The sequence below is a fragment of the Bicyclus anynana genome, chromosome Z (genome assembly GCF_947172395.1).
Source record: "Bicyclus anynana chromosome Z, ilBicAnyn1.1, whole genome shotgun sequence".
Classification (NCBI taxonomy): domain Eukaryota; kingdom Metazoa; phylum Arthropoda; class Insecta; order Lepidoptera; family Nymphalidae; genus Bicyclus; species Bicyclus anynana.
In genome coordinates, this window is record NC_069110.1 from 21,145,641 (window position 1) to 21,162,852 (window position 17,212).

General features: G+C 34.6%; 2 protein-coding genes and 1 long non-coding RNA gene across 3 annotated transcripts; 2 read left to right on the top strand and 1 right to left on the bottom strand.

The window, feature by feature from the left end:
* Positions 1–596: 596 nt before the first annotated feature.
* Positions 597–5,489, bottom strand: LOC112049731 (transcription initiation factor TFIID subunit 7-like). Its single transcript, XM_024087746.2, has one exon. The coding sequence runs from the start codon at positions 5,299–5,301 to the stop codon at positions 3,979–3,981; it is 1,323 nt and encodes a 440-aa protein (XP_023943514.2). The 5' UTR covers positions 5,302–5,489; the 3' UTR covers positions 597–3,978.
* A 3,494-nt stretch (positions 5,490–8,983) lies between these two features.
* Positions 8,984–11,840, top strand: LOC112049727 (uncharacterized). The gene is made up of 2 exons (XM_024087743.2): positions 8,984–9,336; positions 10,332–11,840. Exons 1-2 carry the CDS (start codon positions 9,122–9,124, stop codon positions 11,263–11,265), a joined length of 1,149 nt encoding a protein of 382 aa, XP_023943511.1. The 5' UTR covers positions 8,984–9,121; the 3' UTR covers positions 11,266–11,840.
* Positions 11,841–13,010: 1,170 nt separating this feature from the next.
* On the top strand, positions 13,011–15,353 carry LOC128199721 (uncharacterized). The gene is made up of 3 exons (XR_008252294.1): positions 13,011–13,422; positions 13,668–14,960; positions 15,220–15,353. It is a non-coding gene; the product is annotated as an uncharacterized LOC128199721 (long non-coding RNA).
* Positions 15,354–17,212: the final 1,859 nt, after the last annotated feature.

A 17,212-nucleotide genomic window follows, 5' to 3' on the forward strand; every position in this document is an offset into this window, starting at 1 on the left:
TATAGTTTTTTACAACGTCGATACTAGTAATATTTAACGAAAAAAAAGGCTATAGCTGTGTCGTGAACACGGCCGAATTATTGTAGATAGAGAGATATAGATAATAATTAGGTACTATTTAAAAATAGTTTGTTTATATAATATATCTGTTGAGAGGTAAATTCTGTACATGAAATATTTTTTCCAAAATAACTATCAGGGGGTGATTAGTGGTCGTTACTGATGCCAAAAATGCAATCAGTAAAATTTTTGTCTGTCTGTCTGTCTGTATGTTCTTTATAGAAACAAAAACAACTCGACGGATTTTAACGAAACTTAGTACAATTATTCTTCATACTCCTGGGCAGGTTATAGTATACTTTTCATCACGCTACGATCAATAGGAGCAGAGCAGTGAAGGGAAATATTGAGAAAACGGTAGAAGTTACTCCATTTTCTAAGCTTCCGTCGCCGTCGCATAATCCCTACCATAGGGGTAGTAGGATAGGGGTTTGGTAGCAGTAGGGTAGGGGTAGGGTAGGGTAGGGGAAGGCGTAGTAGTAGGGGTTCACGCAGACGAAGTCGCTGGCGTCCGCTAGTCTAAAATAAAAGAATAATTACGATAGGTCCTTTATTATGATGAAACATCTATTTATCGAGTTTACAATAGTAAGATACAATTAGCGTTTCCAAAAGACAATGTTCGGCTAGCAAATTACGATTTGTGTGACCAACACATAAAAGTTAATAAGATAACATAGAAAAAAGTTGAAATAAGTAGACCACTTTATACATATCTAATAATGGAATTGAAATATTGTTTTCGTAGCAGACTCATACTGTACTCGCAGCTAAACAAAACTAAAATTGGATATCTCGTATCTGTAAGTTAAACACAATAAAAGGCCAATACTAAAATGTACTTTGACAACACAATCCTACCAATGAATAAGTTTGTGTTCAATTACAGAATCACAGCATCACTTTAAAATATTTATTTATAGTAATAGTATCGCCAAATGTTCTACCAATTCACTTGAAGGTAAGTGATGACAAAGTGTACGATGGTAGCCCTCTGAGCAGTTGCTATATGAAGCTCTAAATGAATTAGAAGATCTCTCCATCTGATTCCCTGACCTTACCTCCTGGAATACTTAATCGTTTGACTGGAAATCGTTGCTAGTAGGTACTGTGTATTGTGTAATCTAGTGCCAAATTAGAGCTGAGCCTGTTATGAAATACAAAATATCAGGGCATCTCTCAGTTACTATGAAACTAAAGTATAATATAACAAAAATGGAATTCCAACGAAATAGAATAGACAAATAGTTTCAAATACCTATACTACTACATAACACTTAAGCATGTTACAAGCAACGCTCTATTTATTTCTATAACACACATATATATTTATCTTATATCTTGAACATATATGTTTAAAAACATAGCCAACTACACACATTTAGATTGGAATGTTTGAAAAATTCACCAATAACTGTTCTACCTTTATCAATTTATAGTTAAACTAACATTGAATACCTACTCATCCATAGGACATAGTTTATAGCATATATATTATACTATATATATTATACTATAAACTATAGTAGTATGTATATAATTACTAGTACATATTACATTTATATTAATGTTCTTAGACGAAATTGAACTAAATAATCAATCGGATCAATGTGGCTGCTCTTCCATAATTCTAATTACTCGATATTTCATCTATAATGCATATTATGTGAACATTAAGCTTACACAGTACACACAATAGCATAGAACATCAAAAGACTAATAAATCCCTTACATTATAGACCTGTGTGGTCAAGTACACATATAAATACACAATATTTCCACAAATCTACTGTCAATATTAATTATGTTAACATGTTATTATGCTATTTAACTTGTATTTTTTTTTCCTTCCATTTGCTTATATGTTTATTGATTTTAAAAATAAAATAGCTATTAAATGAGGTCTGTTGTGACATCATTTTATTTGATTACTCCCCAGTACATAGAGATGACATATTTTGAAATCAACATATTATTTGTTTGGCAGGAAAAAAAGCATGCTTTATTTAATTCTAATATCTATGAAGTTACTAACTACATATTATATAATTAGACATCAATAGGTAATACTAATATGTAATACATCTTAACATACACTCACATGACCCAAGACCCAGATACACATACAAAAAACTTTACTTGAAAACAAATATACATGTATTTAGAAAGAGAAAAAATGTTGAAATTTTTTATAATATAAAAATAGTTTCAATATACTTAAATTTAATTAGTATAATATCCATATCAAAGTTTTTACACCCTTTAGATCCAGATATGTAAGAATTTTTGCCCTAAATAAAAATATAAATATTTAGAAAATTTTAATTACTTTATAAATATACCAGTATACAAACTCAGATTTTAAAACAATTTGCTCAAATAATAAAATACAGACAGACCAAGTGTAATTGGAACTATAACTATAAATAATAATAATAATAATAAATATACTTAAACAATACACATCACTATCTAGCCCCAAAGTAAGCATACAGAGTAGCTTGTGTTATGGGTGGGATAGTTGATATTATAATATTAATATACAATTATATACTACATATAAATACTTATATAATGTATAAATACACACAGACACTGGAAAACACTCATGCTCATCACACAAATATTTTCCAGTTGAACCCACAATGAAATCAAATCGAATGTTTTTCTTCCTCCGGCCGTTTCCACACTTGGCCATGTAATTGGCCGTTATGCGTAAGACCAATCACCATACTCATACTTAAAAAATCTAAAAAGACATAATAAACAATAACAGCAATATAATATGTGTATGTCTATAGTTACATCCACTTCTTAAAAACGACAATTATAGTATTCCATATCTTATAGCACTTAAAGTACAAGATATACTATTTTCCTTTTTTTTTGTTATACTTACTTAGAGCATAATATTTTTAATATTAGGTACATAAGGATATAATTATGTTTAAAAAAAATACATTTATCATGAATTCATGACTCAAAGATACAACAAAATTTAACAGAGGTTTTACATTTAAGTATAAATTAGGTAGTTTTATCTAAAAATTATTCAATTTTTTTTTTGCTGTGGTAAATTTTTGGAGCCACAATTTTATTACCAAACTGCATGTTTAATACATCCTCCATACTGAAATAAGTGGATTTTCAAACATTTCCCAGTGAATTATATTTAGTACTAAAACAAATATAAAATATATAAAAGAAAACATTGAACATCTCAAAGTAAAAAGGAAACTTCAAAAATGTTTAATTCATATTTACAATGTAAATATCTGAAAATATTCAATCAAAAATGTCCCTACATTCCCATATACATACAATATTTCATTTTTTAGCATCTGTGCTAGAAAAACTTCAAAACTTTAAACTAAATTTATGTTTTCCACCTAAATACCACCACCATACAATTTTAACTAAACATCAAAGCCATACTCTTAATACTATGAATATCTACCCTATAGCAGCACCAGGGGACATTTTATATTATGAGTAATTAATAAATCATACCTTCCAAAATTATACATACTATGCAAATGAAAGATTTTTTTATTAATGAAACCTTCATTATCATTATCTGCAATTTATTCTGAATTTTCGAGAATCTAGATTATAGATTTCTAATTTGGGATTGAAAAGTCTTTGGAAAATGGCAACAGACTTAAGGCAGCTGCTATATGTAGATTAAACACTAGAATAAGTATACCAATGTTCTCTTACAATTAAATGTTTAACACATAAAACAATCTAAAACGAAAACAACAACTGAATAAAGACAACTCTAGAAACACAACTGTCTAAACTTTTTTTTAAATAATACAAGAAACTGTTCACATTAAGAGTCTGTTAGTCTTCCAAGCCATATAAATAGAGGATTTAATAACGAATAAAATCCTCTATTTACATGAAATATGTTCCTCAAATATCCTCAGAATTCTGCAATGTTATTAAGCCCTGGTATTCCATTTCCTTGTACATCACATCTTGATTCAGTGTGTGCAAAATATCTTGGAATCTCTGACGCAGTGCCAAGTTCTCCATTCCAGAGATTTCATGGCGAGTTCGTTGTCGGCGCTGCTTGAGTTCCTCCAACTCAACTCTCAGCTGCTCAATTCTAAAGGTCATGTTGTCCTGAGACAAGTCATGGGACACATCACGAGTCAAGTCTTCTTGTAATTCATCTGACTGCTTCTCATCCGCTGATGACATGCCACTTTGAGCTGATGTTACAGTTGATGTAACAGTAGAAGATGTGCTAGCCTTTGCTGGCGACTCATTCAAAGAAGTCACAGTTGAAGTCACTGTTGAAGAGCGGCGTTTTGAAGATTTCTTCTTGTTCTTTCCAGCTGCAGTAGGCTTTGGTGGTGAATCAAACTCACCTGAATAATCTGTTTTGTGTGAGTCGACAACACCAGAGCTGGAGCGGCCCCTGTATGGTGACATGTGGCATTTCTCCATCTGCACATTGATACGCTCTTCTTCAGCATCACTGTCACTTACAGCACCACCAAATATATCGACAACATTAGATGAGCCGTGAGACGTGTTTCGTGCTGTGTCGCGGACCGAGTCTCTTTTTGAAGTTACCGCCTTTGGTTCTTTCTTTTTAGATTTGCGTTGAGCTTTTGGCTTTTTCTCAGGTTTCACTGGAGATTGTGGGACCAGGTCAGACTTCACAAGAGACTCATCATCCTCGAAGACTACTTCCCAAGACAGCTGACAAGCTTCATTGTCTGCACGCAACAATCTCTTGACCTCCTTCTCAATTTCAGGGGCTTCAACATACTTTTTCTTTAAAGTTTTTCTGAACCTGCGTTTCCTGACATTTTTAGTAGGAGGAGTTATACCATGTGGCCAAAGATACTTCTTTTCAACCTTATATGGATCCTTTTTCTTGTTTTTTGATGGTGTGTCTTCCTCTGAGGCGGTTTGGTCCGGTTCCTCTTTACAAATCATCATCTGGCAGATATCGGCCGTTTTGTAGAAACTTTTGTTGTCTATAGTTTTTAGAGATTCAATAATGGTGGGCAAATCGATAATCTTTCCGTGCATCGCCCAATGGTCGAACCGAACCTCGCCGTTTCGCATATCATTTTCTATTTGGATCGTCAGACGGTTCTTGAGACTGTCGCCAGATCTCAACAACTCTCTGAGAGCTTTGGCTGGCTCTTCTGGTAAGCGGAGTATAAATTGGGACTCCAACTCACCTGGATATTCGGGTTCTTTTTTATCTTTATTCATTTTTGAGTCCGCGTTATTACATGGAATTGAACTTACGCACTGATATCAATAGTTAATGCTGTATTCTGTTTACATTAAAACATCTACTGTAAGTGTAAGAATTAAACGAAGAGAACATGGAACATGGACGCAATCAACATAATCAATAAATCAGAAATCACAGACGTCAAACGCAATAAAGTAGTGACTAGTGATGTTGTAGCACTACTATTTTGGCAGTATTATAGTACGCGCGTTAACAACTGAGTCTTAGGGCCATAAATCATTTCTCTATATCTATCTCGCTTGCACTTATGGGTCTTATGGAGCCGTCTAGTGAAGGGTGTAACAATGAAAGACATATTATCGATAAGTAAAGTTTATTATCGTATCTTGTTCACAAAATTAAAAAAATTAACAATATTTGATTTAATATAATACATATTTCATATTATATAATTATTAACTAAATAAAATTAATCTTCATCTGAGTCTTCATCATCAGAATCTTCGTCTTCTGCCAAATTTATTATAAGCGGCGCGTGATCTCTAATTAGAGCTTTTTGTAAATCTTTGTTTTGAAGTTCTTCGGCATGCCTAACACATTTGGCCCAGTCTTCTCGTGTGACATTTTCTATGGCTCGGTGGAGGTGATTTTCGACATCTGCTATCTTGAAGGTATTATTATTCTTCGCAACTTCTCCCTTTACTTGTGCCCAAATTAATTCTATTGGGTTATATTGACAGTGATATGGAGGGAGCCTTATTACTTCATGACCTCGTTCATTTGCCAGATGGTCTAAAGCGTAGACCTTCTGCGGGTTACTGGCTTTTACTTTTCTTATTAATTCTTCAATAATTTCGTTGCTGGAATATGGAATCTTTTTCTTTGTCAACCATTCTTGAATTTCAGCTTTCCTCGTGTTTCTTGTGGGTATCTTTTCCAACTGTATCGAATGATAGCTTGCGTTATCGACAATTATAACTGAGGGCTCTTCAAGTAGATTCAGGAATTCGGAAAACCATGCCATATATGTTTCGCAGTAAACACATTTATAGCAAAAAAAATACGCAATGCAATTACATTAGAAACCGACCAATCAGAATCGTCCAAATCATTATTGACTCATCATTAGCACGTGCGCAGGTAGCCGTTTATCGATAATTAGGGTGCGCAGGTAGGCGCGCTGCACATTCCTATCTTTTTTGACTTTTATGACCGGACGACTCAGATGATAACGCGCATACTATAAAGTGTAACAATCTATGTGTGGTAGTGATGTGATGTAGTGATTTTATTCTAGACGAATCTATTTTACATCATCTATCACGTATAAGTTACGTTACATTTGTATGTAATAATTTATTTCTATGCTAAGTATATCAAAGTTATAAAAACAATATTTACAAAAATAACCGATTTTTCAGTTCAGTTGGAACAACAAAACATTGATCAAGTTAACGAACATTCTGTGTAAATATTCTGTGGATAGTCTAAACTAAAGCGATGTGTTTGATAATCTGTGTTAAAATTAAATGTGTTCCTTGCTTAGGCCTAGTTCAGACTACTTTAGTCGAGGACGAACGATTTTTGGGCGAAAAATCCAAAAATGATTCGTACTCGACTAAAATATAAAATAAGTGTTGAACACCCCGTGACCACTAAGTGCATGCGTGAGCCAGCGATCCACCTCTCCGTGTTTTCTGTTAAACCAGCGTTTGAGATCAGTTATTAATTCCCTCGTTCATGCTCCTTTTCCTACTTCTTTCCATTCTTTTTCCCACTGTTTTAGGGCCGTGTTGGCCTTCACCATTAGTGCTCTTTCCGTATTTGCTACGACTACTAAGGCTAAGTCATCGGCAAAGCCGACTAATTGGACGCCCTCCGCCTGGTTTAACCGAAAGACACCGTCGTAAAGGATATTCCACAGGGTTGGACCCAAAATTGATCCCAGAGTTAAAAGCATTTCTAACGTCAAAATATCAAGGCGCATAGTTTTCGATTTCTGCACGTTCCTTTCTTTGCCTGCATGGCAGTTTTCACTACTTTTTCGATTGCCACTAATGTAGAGCGATCCTTTCTAAACCCGTATTGGTGCTCAGAGAGACCGCCATGTTCGAGCAAAAGCTTCTCGATTTTGTTCAGGAGAATTCTTTCCAAAAGCTTTCCATATGAGTCTAACAGGCAAACCGGTCTATATCCCGTCGGGATGCTCCGCGCGATAGAGGAATATAAAGATTTTTTTAAATGGCTCACTACGGTAGATTAAAACCGCATTCCCTGACTGTCAGCTTCTTCAACGCAGACAGGCTCACCGATAAAATACTCGCGGTCCGCGAATGGGTAAGCGACCACAAACCGGACATCTTTTTGGTGCAAGAGACCTTCCAGAAACCTAGCCTAGCGATCCCAAAATAGGGAATTATTTAATGATTAGAGACGACGAACCAAAAACTGAGCGTACTGGATCTGGCACTTCTAAAGAACATTATACTACTACAGCTTGGCGCCCCGCCCTCCATGACCGCCCCGACCAAAACTATAATTCATTACGTGAGACTGTTTGAGCGTCTCAAGTCCTTGGCTTCACAGCACCTAGACCAAATTCCTGACGAGATAGAATGTTAGGCGAAGCGCTCGCAGCTTCTTCGAACCTAAACGGTCACATCCTAGTAGCAATACAAGATCGCACCAAGGAGGTGCCTGCCTTCAGCAAGGCCTCCTTGTCGTCGGACCTACGGGCCCTATTAACGGATAGAAACACCCAGCAAAGACTCTACGACTCCCAACCGACCCGATAAAACGCGAGTCTACTCTGGACTGTCCAAAGACGGTGCAAGCGTCGCTTGCATCGGCGATACGACAGACAGTGGGACGACCGACTGAGAGAGCTCAATCCCACGCACGGTTACGTTCTACCAAGTGGCGAGATATCTCAAAGCCGACCGTCTCCAGTGTCTGTGTGTATTTATTCATTATATAAGTATTTATATGTAGTATATAATTGTATATTAATATTATAATATCAACTATCTTAGCACCCATAGCACAAGCTACTCTGTATGCTTACTTTGGGGTTAGATAGTGATGTGTATTGTTTAAGTATATTTATTTTAAATTTTTATTTTTTTAAATAAAGGGGGAGTGAAATTTTGTATATTAGTTAAGGATTTTTTTTTAAATTGAGATTGTAGAACTTAGGTACTTATCAAAAGAAAATAAAGTTTTGGCTGATTGCTTATTAATTTTTGTTTAACACTAAAAATAATAAAATAAAAATTTTAATAAAAAAATTCAACCGACTTCCAACTCAAAAATTAACTTAAAACTAAAAAGCACAAAATAACATCTTACCTATGTGCTACTTTCTGATCAGTTTGAAGGCGGTGCCAATACAGTGTCGTGTTTTAATTAAAGCTGTTTCTGAAAGAACCACTGAAATTGATGACTTTTGTAGTCTAAACCGGATTAATTAAAACATCACTGGCTTTTATAATATTATAATATTAGTATTAGTATACATAATATGGCCCTAGGAACATATTTACATATGGCCTGAGAATCGTCAAATAGTATTTATTAATCGATAGCTTTAATCCCTACGTTTGAAATCTGCTAAATTCAATGTTGAATGTACTCTATGTATTCTATCTATCTGTGCTGCGTAAGTGCTGACAAGTGACACCTGTCATTACAAAAAAATCTTTGGGCGACTGCGAATCCTAATAATCATTATTCTATTTGTTGCCGGTTGTCTAAGTATCAGCTATTATTTTGCTGATTAATATTATTTATGGCATCAGTGGCCTACGGCGTTTTAACTATTAATCAGGATAAAACATGGAAAACTGTCCATCAGAATTACTGCTTTTAATTTTCTCATCACTACATCCTCGTCAACTTACGCGATGCCGCAGAGTTTGCAGGCGTTGGTATACAATGATCGAGTGCATTCTAAGAAACGAGAATATGTGGAAAGCGCACTGTCTGAAAGAGTTTGAAGACGTTTATCAGAAAAAACGTCTTTCCGGACTAACATGGCGCAAATTGTACAGGTAATATTACAGTCCTACGAAATGCAGCGTAGCGTAGTCAATAAAATGAAGTATTCCGTATTGTCAAAAGTAGGTCCAAATCAATGTTTTCATGGGTGTGGTCACGTATTGACTTTTGAGTGTAGAATTTACGTCTTAGACTTAGAGTATCATTTCACTATATCTAGAATGTTATGATAACAGAATATAATTATTTTTTATCCGACGGCGTTAAAAGAAAAGAATATTTTAAAATACAAATTCTTTATAGTTGTATGTGGGTTGAGTTAAATCCCATGGCACTGCTTAGTGCAGATTTGATGATCACCCTAAATTATTATTATCAGAGACCTTTAGTTTTAACAATAACAGGAGTTAATAATACTAAAAACCTGATGCAGTGGACCATTTAGATTCACTTTCATTATTATCATTAACAGCTAATGGACATCCACAGCTGTAGGCCACAATCTTGAGCTGCCAGCATCCATAGGCCCATAGTTAGCAAAAACTCTTGAGTCTGTAGGTCAACAGCCAGTTAAAGAGGCATGGAAGATAGTGGTTTCCTTCTGGAAACTGTAATGCAGAAGAACTGCAGAGCCGAGAACGAGCTGACCCAGGTCGAAGATGGCAGCGGGGGATCGCCCCAGGACGGTCCGCCCAGTAATAGTAACTTGAGTTGGGAATTCGGAGTTGCAAGCGGCCAGAGTGGGGCCTCTGGCTGCTCATAATCTGCAATACTGGAAGATAGCTGGTTAGAGTGGCACAAGCGGATATTTGTGGTATAAAAAGAAAAATATTCTTACTCTTAGAGTAGAGGCGTAGTGCAACGGATGCACCGCTGCTGCACTGAGGGTGGCCACTGAGGGGGTTTTGGTGGTAAGTCCAATACAAACCGTCTTGTCCCCCAGTAAATCGGGTATCTCACAAAGAGATTTCCCCCGAAAAAAAAAAAGATCAACAGCCAGTGATGATGATAGTTGACCTATATGTAATAATGTACTGTTTTGTTACAGGTCTCTTAATTTGTGGACAAAACTGCTGTCAGCTACTGAAACACAACTGATTGCCTTCACATCATTTTTCTGTGAAGAAATTTATGGATTTCAACTACTAACGAATGGCATAATCGGCCTTCATCGAAAAAATTGCATTGTATACCATGACATCCATACTCTAGAGTATGAATTGTCATTACTACCAATGTTCGGTAATTACACTCGTTATGTTGAAAATGACGAGACTATAGTTCTCTTGGAACATCAAGCAAATCTCACCATCATTCGCAAAGTCCTTAAAGATGCACAACATGTAAGACAAATAGTATTTTCAAATATTAAAAACTTTCTCCTAAAGACTGACGAGGTGTACATTATTACAGTAGATAACAAAATCTACGTATGCAATTTGCATGATGAAAAGTTAAAGAGCACTTTTGTGATGAGATTAACAGCCAACATATTGTGTGTGGAATATGTGAACAGATGTTTAAATGTCTTAACGGCGAATAAACACATTTTGGTAATTTCAGGCAGAAGGCTCATTTCTCAATTTAAATTAAATGACAACTGCAACACACTGCATATATTGAAGCAGTATAACTTACTTCAGAACCTTAGTTGGTCAAATTATGTAGTCAATAATTGGTATACATGGATCAACCCAAAAGTGGTTAAAATATACGGAGACTTTGTCTTTGTTGGCACAAACTTTGGATTCCTTAAAATATACCGTTCCCCGTATGTGAATAAAGAGTTTGACTTGGTCACGTCAAGACCAATACGGCAGTACAGGTTACCGTGCTCTCCCAGTCACCAGTTCCAGAATCACATTCGGCACATTGATGTGTTAGAGGAGGAGGATGGCCATAGTGTTTTCATCAGTACTTCAGAAAAGCTTGTAGTCATAAAATTCTCTCATAATGTGTCAGAAGATGGATTATTAATATAAACTGCTAATTTAATTATAAGTGATAGATGTTACTACTATATCTATTTTGTTGTTGTTTCATGAAATTTTCCAAAACATATATTTCAATATGTAACATGTCACATGTGTCAGAACATGAAAATTATTTATAAAAATTGATAATTTGAATAAAAAAAAAATGTTACTACTAGCTGTTTAGTTGTCATATCATAAAATTTTCTGATGCAAAAGTTTCAATATGTAACATGTCACATTTGTCTTTTCATCCTCCTCCCCATTAGTGTACCCACATCCATTATAGATTGCATCGTGCAGAAATTGTAATCTAGGGCTAACCTTTAAAAGATTAAAAAAAAGTTATTAATGATATTAATATAAATTGCTAATCTCTTTTCTAATTAGAAAAGATTCATGTATTACTTTGTTACTTTGTTGTTTTATGTGGTAATAAATTTATTATAATTATATTACTTTATGTAGTAATGAAAGTATTAAAATTATATTGAACTTTAGTAATAAGAAGCTGGCACAAAATGAAAGCCATAAAAATAATTGAATTGATTATTTAGTATTAAGAAATAAATGGTCTCAATGTGCACAGTATTTTTTTTTATTCACACTATATTTGTAGAATTGCCTGCCCAGGCCACGCTTGATTGTCAGCCCAGGCCACACTTGTTGGCTTGACATGCCTGATGTTCGAGTGATGTGGAGGCCTCCCACCTTGTCAACTGATTACTGATTAGCCATCAGCTAACAATATGAGACGGATATCACAGCATTCCATGGATTTACCGTGCCGAGTCTGTCACTGTGCAATGAGATACCATCCTACCAACAAAGACTACTATTAGACTAGATTTAGCGTTACGGTACGGTTTGTGTAGAAACCAAAAGGGGTGTGGATTTTCATGCTCCTACAAGTTAGCCCGCGCTTCTTTTCTTAGATTGCATCATCACTTACAATCAGGTGAGATTGCAGTCAAGGGCTAACTTGTAAAGAATATTAAAAAAAAAAATCTGCCTTGAATATATATATGTGCAGTTGCCAGTAAAATTACTGCAAGCGAGGGTAGCTACCATCTATCACTGGTTGAAAGGCTCAGGGCATCAATGTGAGATGTGATATATTCATACTGTGAAATGTTGCTCTGACAAATGTGAGGGTTTCAACAAACTTCATTGGTTTTCTGTAGTTAGGCTTAGTTAACTAAAACTGATGACAAATTAGAGAAATTCCTCTATATCGGTAGGTTTAGATAGCCCAAAAGAACATATATTACCAAAGTATGGTCAAAGATGTGAACTGTGATGCAAAAGCACAAAATTAATGTTGTAACTAGTTCATGGCTTACAGACTTTCAATTAAAATGTTTACCTACTCTCTACTACCTCTACTTACCTTAATTACTAGGATATACAAATTATTTTGCAGTCAAACTTCATAATCATAGAAAAGTAGATAGATAAACATTAGCACTGGATTTAGATCTTTATAGTTTGATGAATTAAAATTATTTCATTTTATCTGGGTTCTCCCTATCATCATTATCAACCTATGTTATTGGCTATAGAGAATATTATATGTTAAAATAGAATTAAATTCATAATATAATTAATATAATGAAGCTTATCCTAAGCCTTAGGATATGCTACATAAAGCCTACCTATATCCTACTGACAATTTCTTGGATGAAAGAAAAGTTCAATATTTCATAGAGTGATCCACAACTTCATTTATTCTATATGTATATTATACTAGCACAATCACGCGGTTTCACCCGCGTAGTTGTCATTCCTGAGGGAGTATGGGGACAAAATGTAGTCTATGTTTCTAGGTTTCTGTTGGCGGAAGAATTTCTAGAAAGTTTATTAGTTTTCTATTTATGTAGGTATTTAAGTTAAGTATGTTAATAGTGTCTTCCTCCTTGCTTATTATTTTGTACTATGTATATATACATTTAGGTATTCTGATTTTCTTTAAATCTTCACTTTGTTCCAAATCTGGTATAACAGGTATGCGAATTTTCAATTTTTGAAGGCGGTGCCAATCCAGTGTCATGTTTTAATTAAAGCCGTTTCCGAAAGAACCACAAAAATTTTGTAATTTAAAACGGCTTAAATTAAAACATCACTGGCTTGGCTCCGCCTTCAAACTGATCAGAAGGTAGCATATAGGTAAGATGTTATTTTTTGCTTTTTAGTTTAGGTTAATTTTTGAGTTGGAAGTCGGATGAATTTTTTTTTTAATCATACTAATCATTAGTAGTCTTCATTTTATTAACTCCCCTTGTCTGTACTGAGTAACCTTTGATTCTAATGCTTTATAAACAATATGGTATGTATATATTTTGTTCTATTTCTGCCTATTAAGATGGCTCCAGAAACATGGTTTCTTATATTATTCCATTGTAATATTCCAGGCAAGTGCTAAATCATTGTATCATCAGCATCAACAGCCGAAGGACGTCCACCGCTGGACATGGGCCTCTTGCATGGACTTCATGTGTCTCAAACACAAGTGGCAGAACAGTTTAAAGTACAAACAAAAAGGTATCCTAGTTAGAGTTCCACTTCAAAGTTCAAGCACATACTAAGTTAACATTTCATGTGTGTGTGTGAATATATAGATACTTGCTTTTCGCTATGTTTGTGTTTGGGAGCATCTAAGGAGACCTCAATAATCAGCCAGGTTACAAAAGATTTTCCAACTTCGGTAATAGATAGGTACTGAGTTAGTAGTTTAATTTGAACTTTTAGGATTTAAACAAATCTCTTATCATGATGCCACCACCTTTTCATTGAACCACAATCTTTTGACTAAACCAGTGGCATAGCACAGGTTTTAGCCACCCCCCAATTTTGAATATTACTTCGAAGTTTATATTTTATTCAACTGATCTAATTTATTACACCCACATCACACAAATCATATAAACTGCCTCATATCATATAATCATATGATATACCTTTAGAACCTGACTTTCTTTTCATGGTCACAAGGAAAGTTACATACTATCATCGAGTCTCCTCTCAGAGTGAGAGAGGTTAGGCATAGTCCACCACACTGGCCCAATGCAAATTGGCAGACTTCACACACATACAAAATTAAGAAACTTGCTCAGGTATGTAGGTTTCCTCAAGTTTTCCTTCACTGTTTGATACACAGGATATTTTTTTTTATTATTTTTTTTTTGTTCTGTTTTTCTCATGCAATCAGTCGGCAGACTATGAGCAGAGCTGTTGTAGTATACACACTGGATATTTAATTTCTTAAAATGCACACAACTGAAAAGTTGGAGGTGCATGCTCCGGACTGGATTCAAATCTACACCTGAAGGCAAAGGTCATATCCACTTAGTTATCACGTCTCCAAGCACAAAGTTACTGCAGGCATTGAAGTGACATATTTTATTTAATGATGTTTATTTGAATTCACAAAATTGTGGCACTTACCATTGGCTTCCTTGCCACCACGTTGTTACGCCACTAAACTAACCCAGTAATAAAATTCAGATCATTTTGTAGGCACATAACATATCTAATAGTAGAAATCTTTGTCAGCCTATTCAAACAGCTCACTACAGAACCTGTGCTCCGATGTGTGTGTAGAGTGATAATGTTTTATGAATGATCACTATCAGTAGACATTGAGCAGGTGATGGCTTAAACTGCTCTACAGCCACTTCCCCGCTCTCCAATATATGGACTCAATAGTAAGTACATAACAACCGTTCTCTTCAATTAATATTTAAATTCCCTTAACTCCAGTGTACTTTTGCCTCAACTTCAATATTAATCTATAGTGCAATTCATTCTACCTTGCCATTAAAACAATCCCAATGTTCCTGTGGCAGAAATTCTTAAATCATTGTTTTGTTGATATAGCATTTTACTTTTATGCTTAATTTGCTTTTTTTTCCTCTTTCTAGTTCTTTTTCTTTTTTCAACAACCTTGCGTTTTTGTCTGTTTAGGCAAACCACACTCACGACATGAAAAAAGAAAAAGAACTAGAAAGAGGGTAGATCGATTCTGCCAATAACAGGTGATGTCAACTTCGCATCTCGCAGCTTCAGTCCTGGGTCTACTAACTGTAACTGTAACTGGGTTGAAATATTGTCATTAAAAATCTCATTGTTTTATTGTGGTATGTACCCGTTTAAATAAATAATATTCATAATGAACAACCACAAAATAAGTTTAAAATCATTAATTCAACTCTACCTTAATTTACCCCTACCCTACCCCTACTTCCTTCCTCACAATTTTTCCTTATTTTCTCACCATTTAAACCTTCCCTGGACTAAGATAAACATTTCAAAAACTAAATCTAAATCGGAGCAGCCCTTCTTGAATTTTAATGAGACAAATTAAAACCAATTGATTTTTATATGTATTTTGTATATTGATAATAATATAATAAAATTAATGTTAGGTACTCGGATTTATTAGTAATAGTTCTTAAAAATAAATATTACTGTAGCCCTTTAGTAATAATATAACACTAGCACCAGAGTTCACTTTTTAATATTATCTCGTTTTGAACACATAACTTAGTCACTATTTCCATGCTGCTAACTGTATTCTTCACCTAACTCTTGCATTAAATTAACTGGTTTCTGCTTGCTTTTATACTTATGAGCTGACAATCACTGGACAACATCCATTATTATGGTTGTATTGTAGCATTAATATGTAGTTGTAAACTTAATAATTTCTCAGTACTATTTCACAGTAGCTAGTTACCTTGTCTTTGCGTGTGTGCCATGAGTAAATATCATTAATGCCTCAAATAAACAGATCTTTTATCTGCAGTACATAATATGTAGCTGAAACTTTTTACTAACACATTGTTCATAATGTCACAAACAGTACGTATGACTGTTTGTATCTGTGTCAAGTACAACACCTTTTAGTTCTTGAAATAAATGTTCTTAAAGTGAAGTTTATTCGCTTAGTTCAAACAAAAAGCCCGTGTACTGTAGCATAATGGATACTTTTTCTGAAGTGTATCTATCTATCGAGCGTCGAGCCATAGCCCCATGTTACAAATTCTCTCCAGTTTTTACTCCAATTGCCATATCGCAGTCATCAACCTCCATACAGCTCATATAATGTAGTCTTCGTGGCCTTCTTAAAACATTGTTATTATTTGGTGATGATGTAAATTAACATTCTCTTCCAACCAATATAAAGGATGAGCCTGGCTGACGGCTGTTCTGTCTGGCTGGCTACCGATATAAAATTCTATTACTATTATTAATAGACTAAATGTTGGGGGGCCAGGCTCCCCCTAGGAAAAATCCTAGATACGCCAATGCATTTTGTCTTACCTTTAAGAGATTTAACCACTTTATTAACGGTATTTATTGTCGTCTTATTAATAACAATAGATTTAGCCTTCCCAGTAGGTTTACGCTTACGTACGCTGAGCATTAGATTTAGTTCACACTGTTTTAATTTAATAGCTCTTTGTAAAATCACTAATCCTGCGAATTTTCTGACAGATGCTAACGCAAATAACAAATAACAATGTTCTGTGGCTAACACAGAACACTAATAATACTCCTAATGTCACTTTGAAAAATAATGATCTTTTTACTCTTTTTAAGTGTTACGTCCTTAGATTACGTCTTTTTAATGGTATATGGTATTACCTTGGTATTACGAATTGATACAATATTTAAAGCAATATTTATTGTCATAGTGATGTCCTGTTCTGCATAGGTAAATAATAGTACCTCAGTTCATTCATTCTCAAAGAGGAATTTTGAACAGAAATTTCTATCTTATCGCTTTGTGACCTTAGATCATTAAAAAAATGGACCTGTTTTTGTGACAGACGGTTGAAAGAAAAATTGTGTAAATTATGTAATTAAGCAATTCTTACTATTCAACAATTAAAATGATTTAAACTTATTTCGTGGTTGTTCAGTACCACTACTACCGATTTGAAAATTTAGAGTA

Coding starts and splice junctions, on each gene's coding strand:
- LOC112049731 (XM_024087746.2), bottom strand. CDS start 5,301: ATGAATAAAGATAAAAAAGAACCCGAATATCCAGGTGAGTTGGAGTCC.
- LOC112049727 (XM_024087743.2), top strand. CDS start 9,122: ATGGAAAACTGTCCATCAGAATTACTGCTTTTAATTTTCTCATCACTA. Junction 9,337..10,331: donor ACATGGCGCAAATTGTACAG/GTAATATTACAG, acceptor GTTTTGTTACAG/GTCTCTTAATTTGTGGACAA.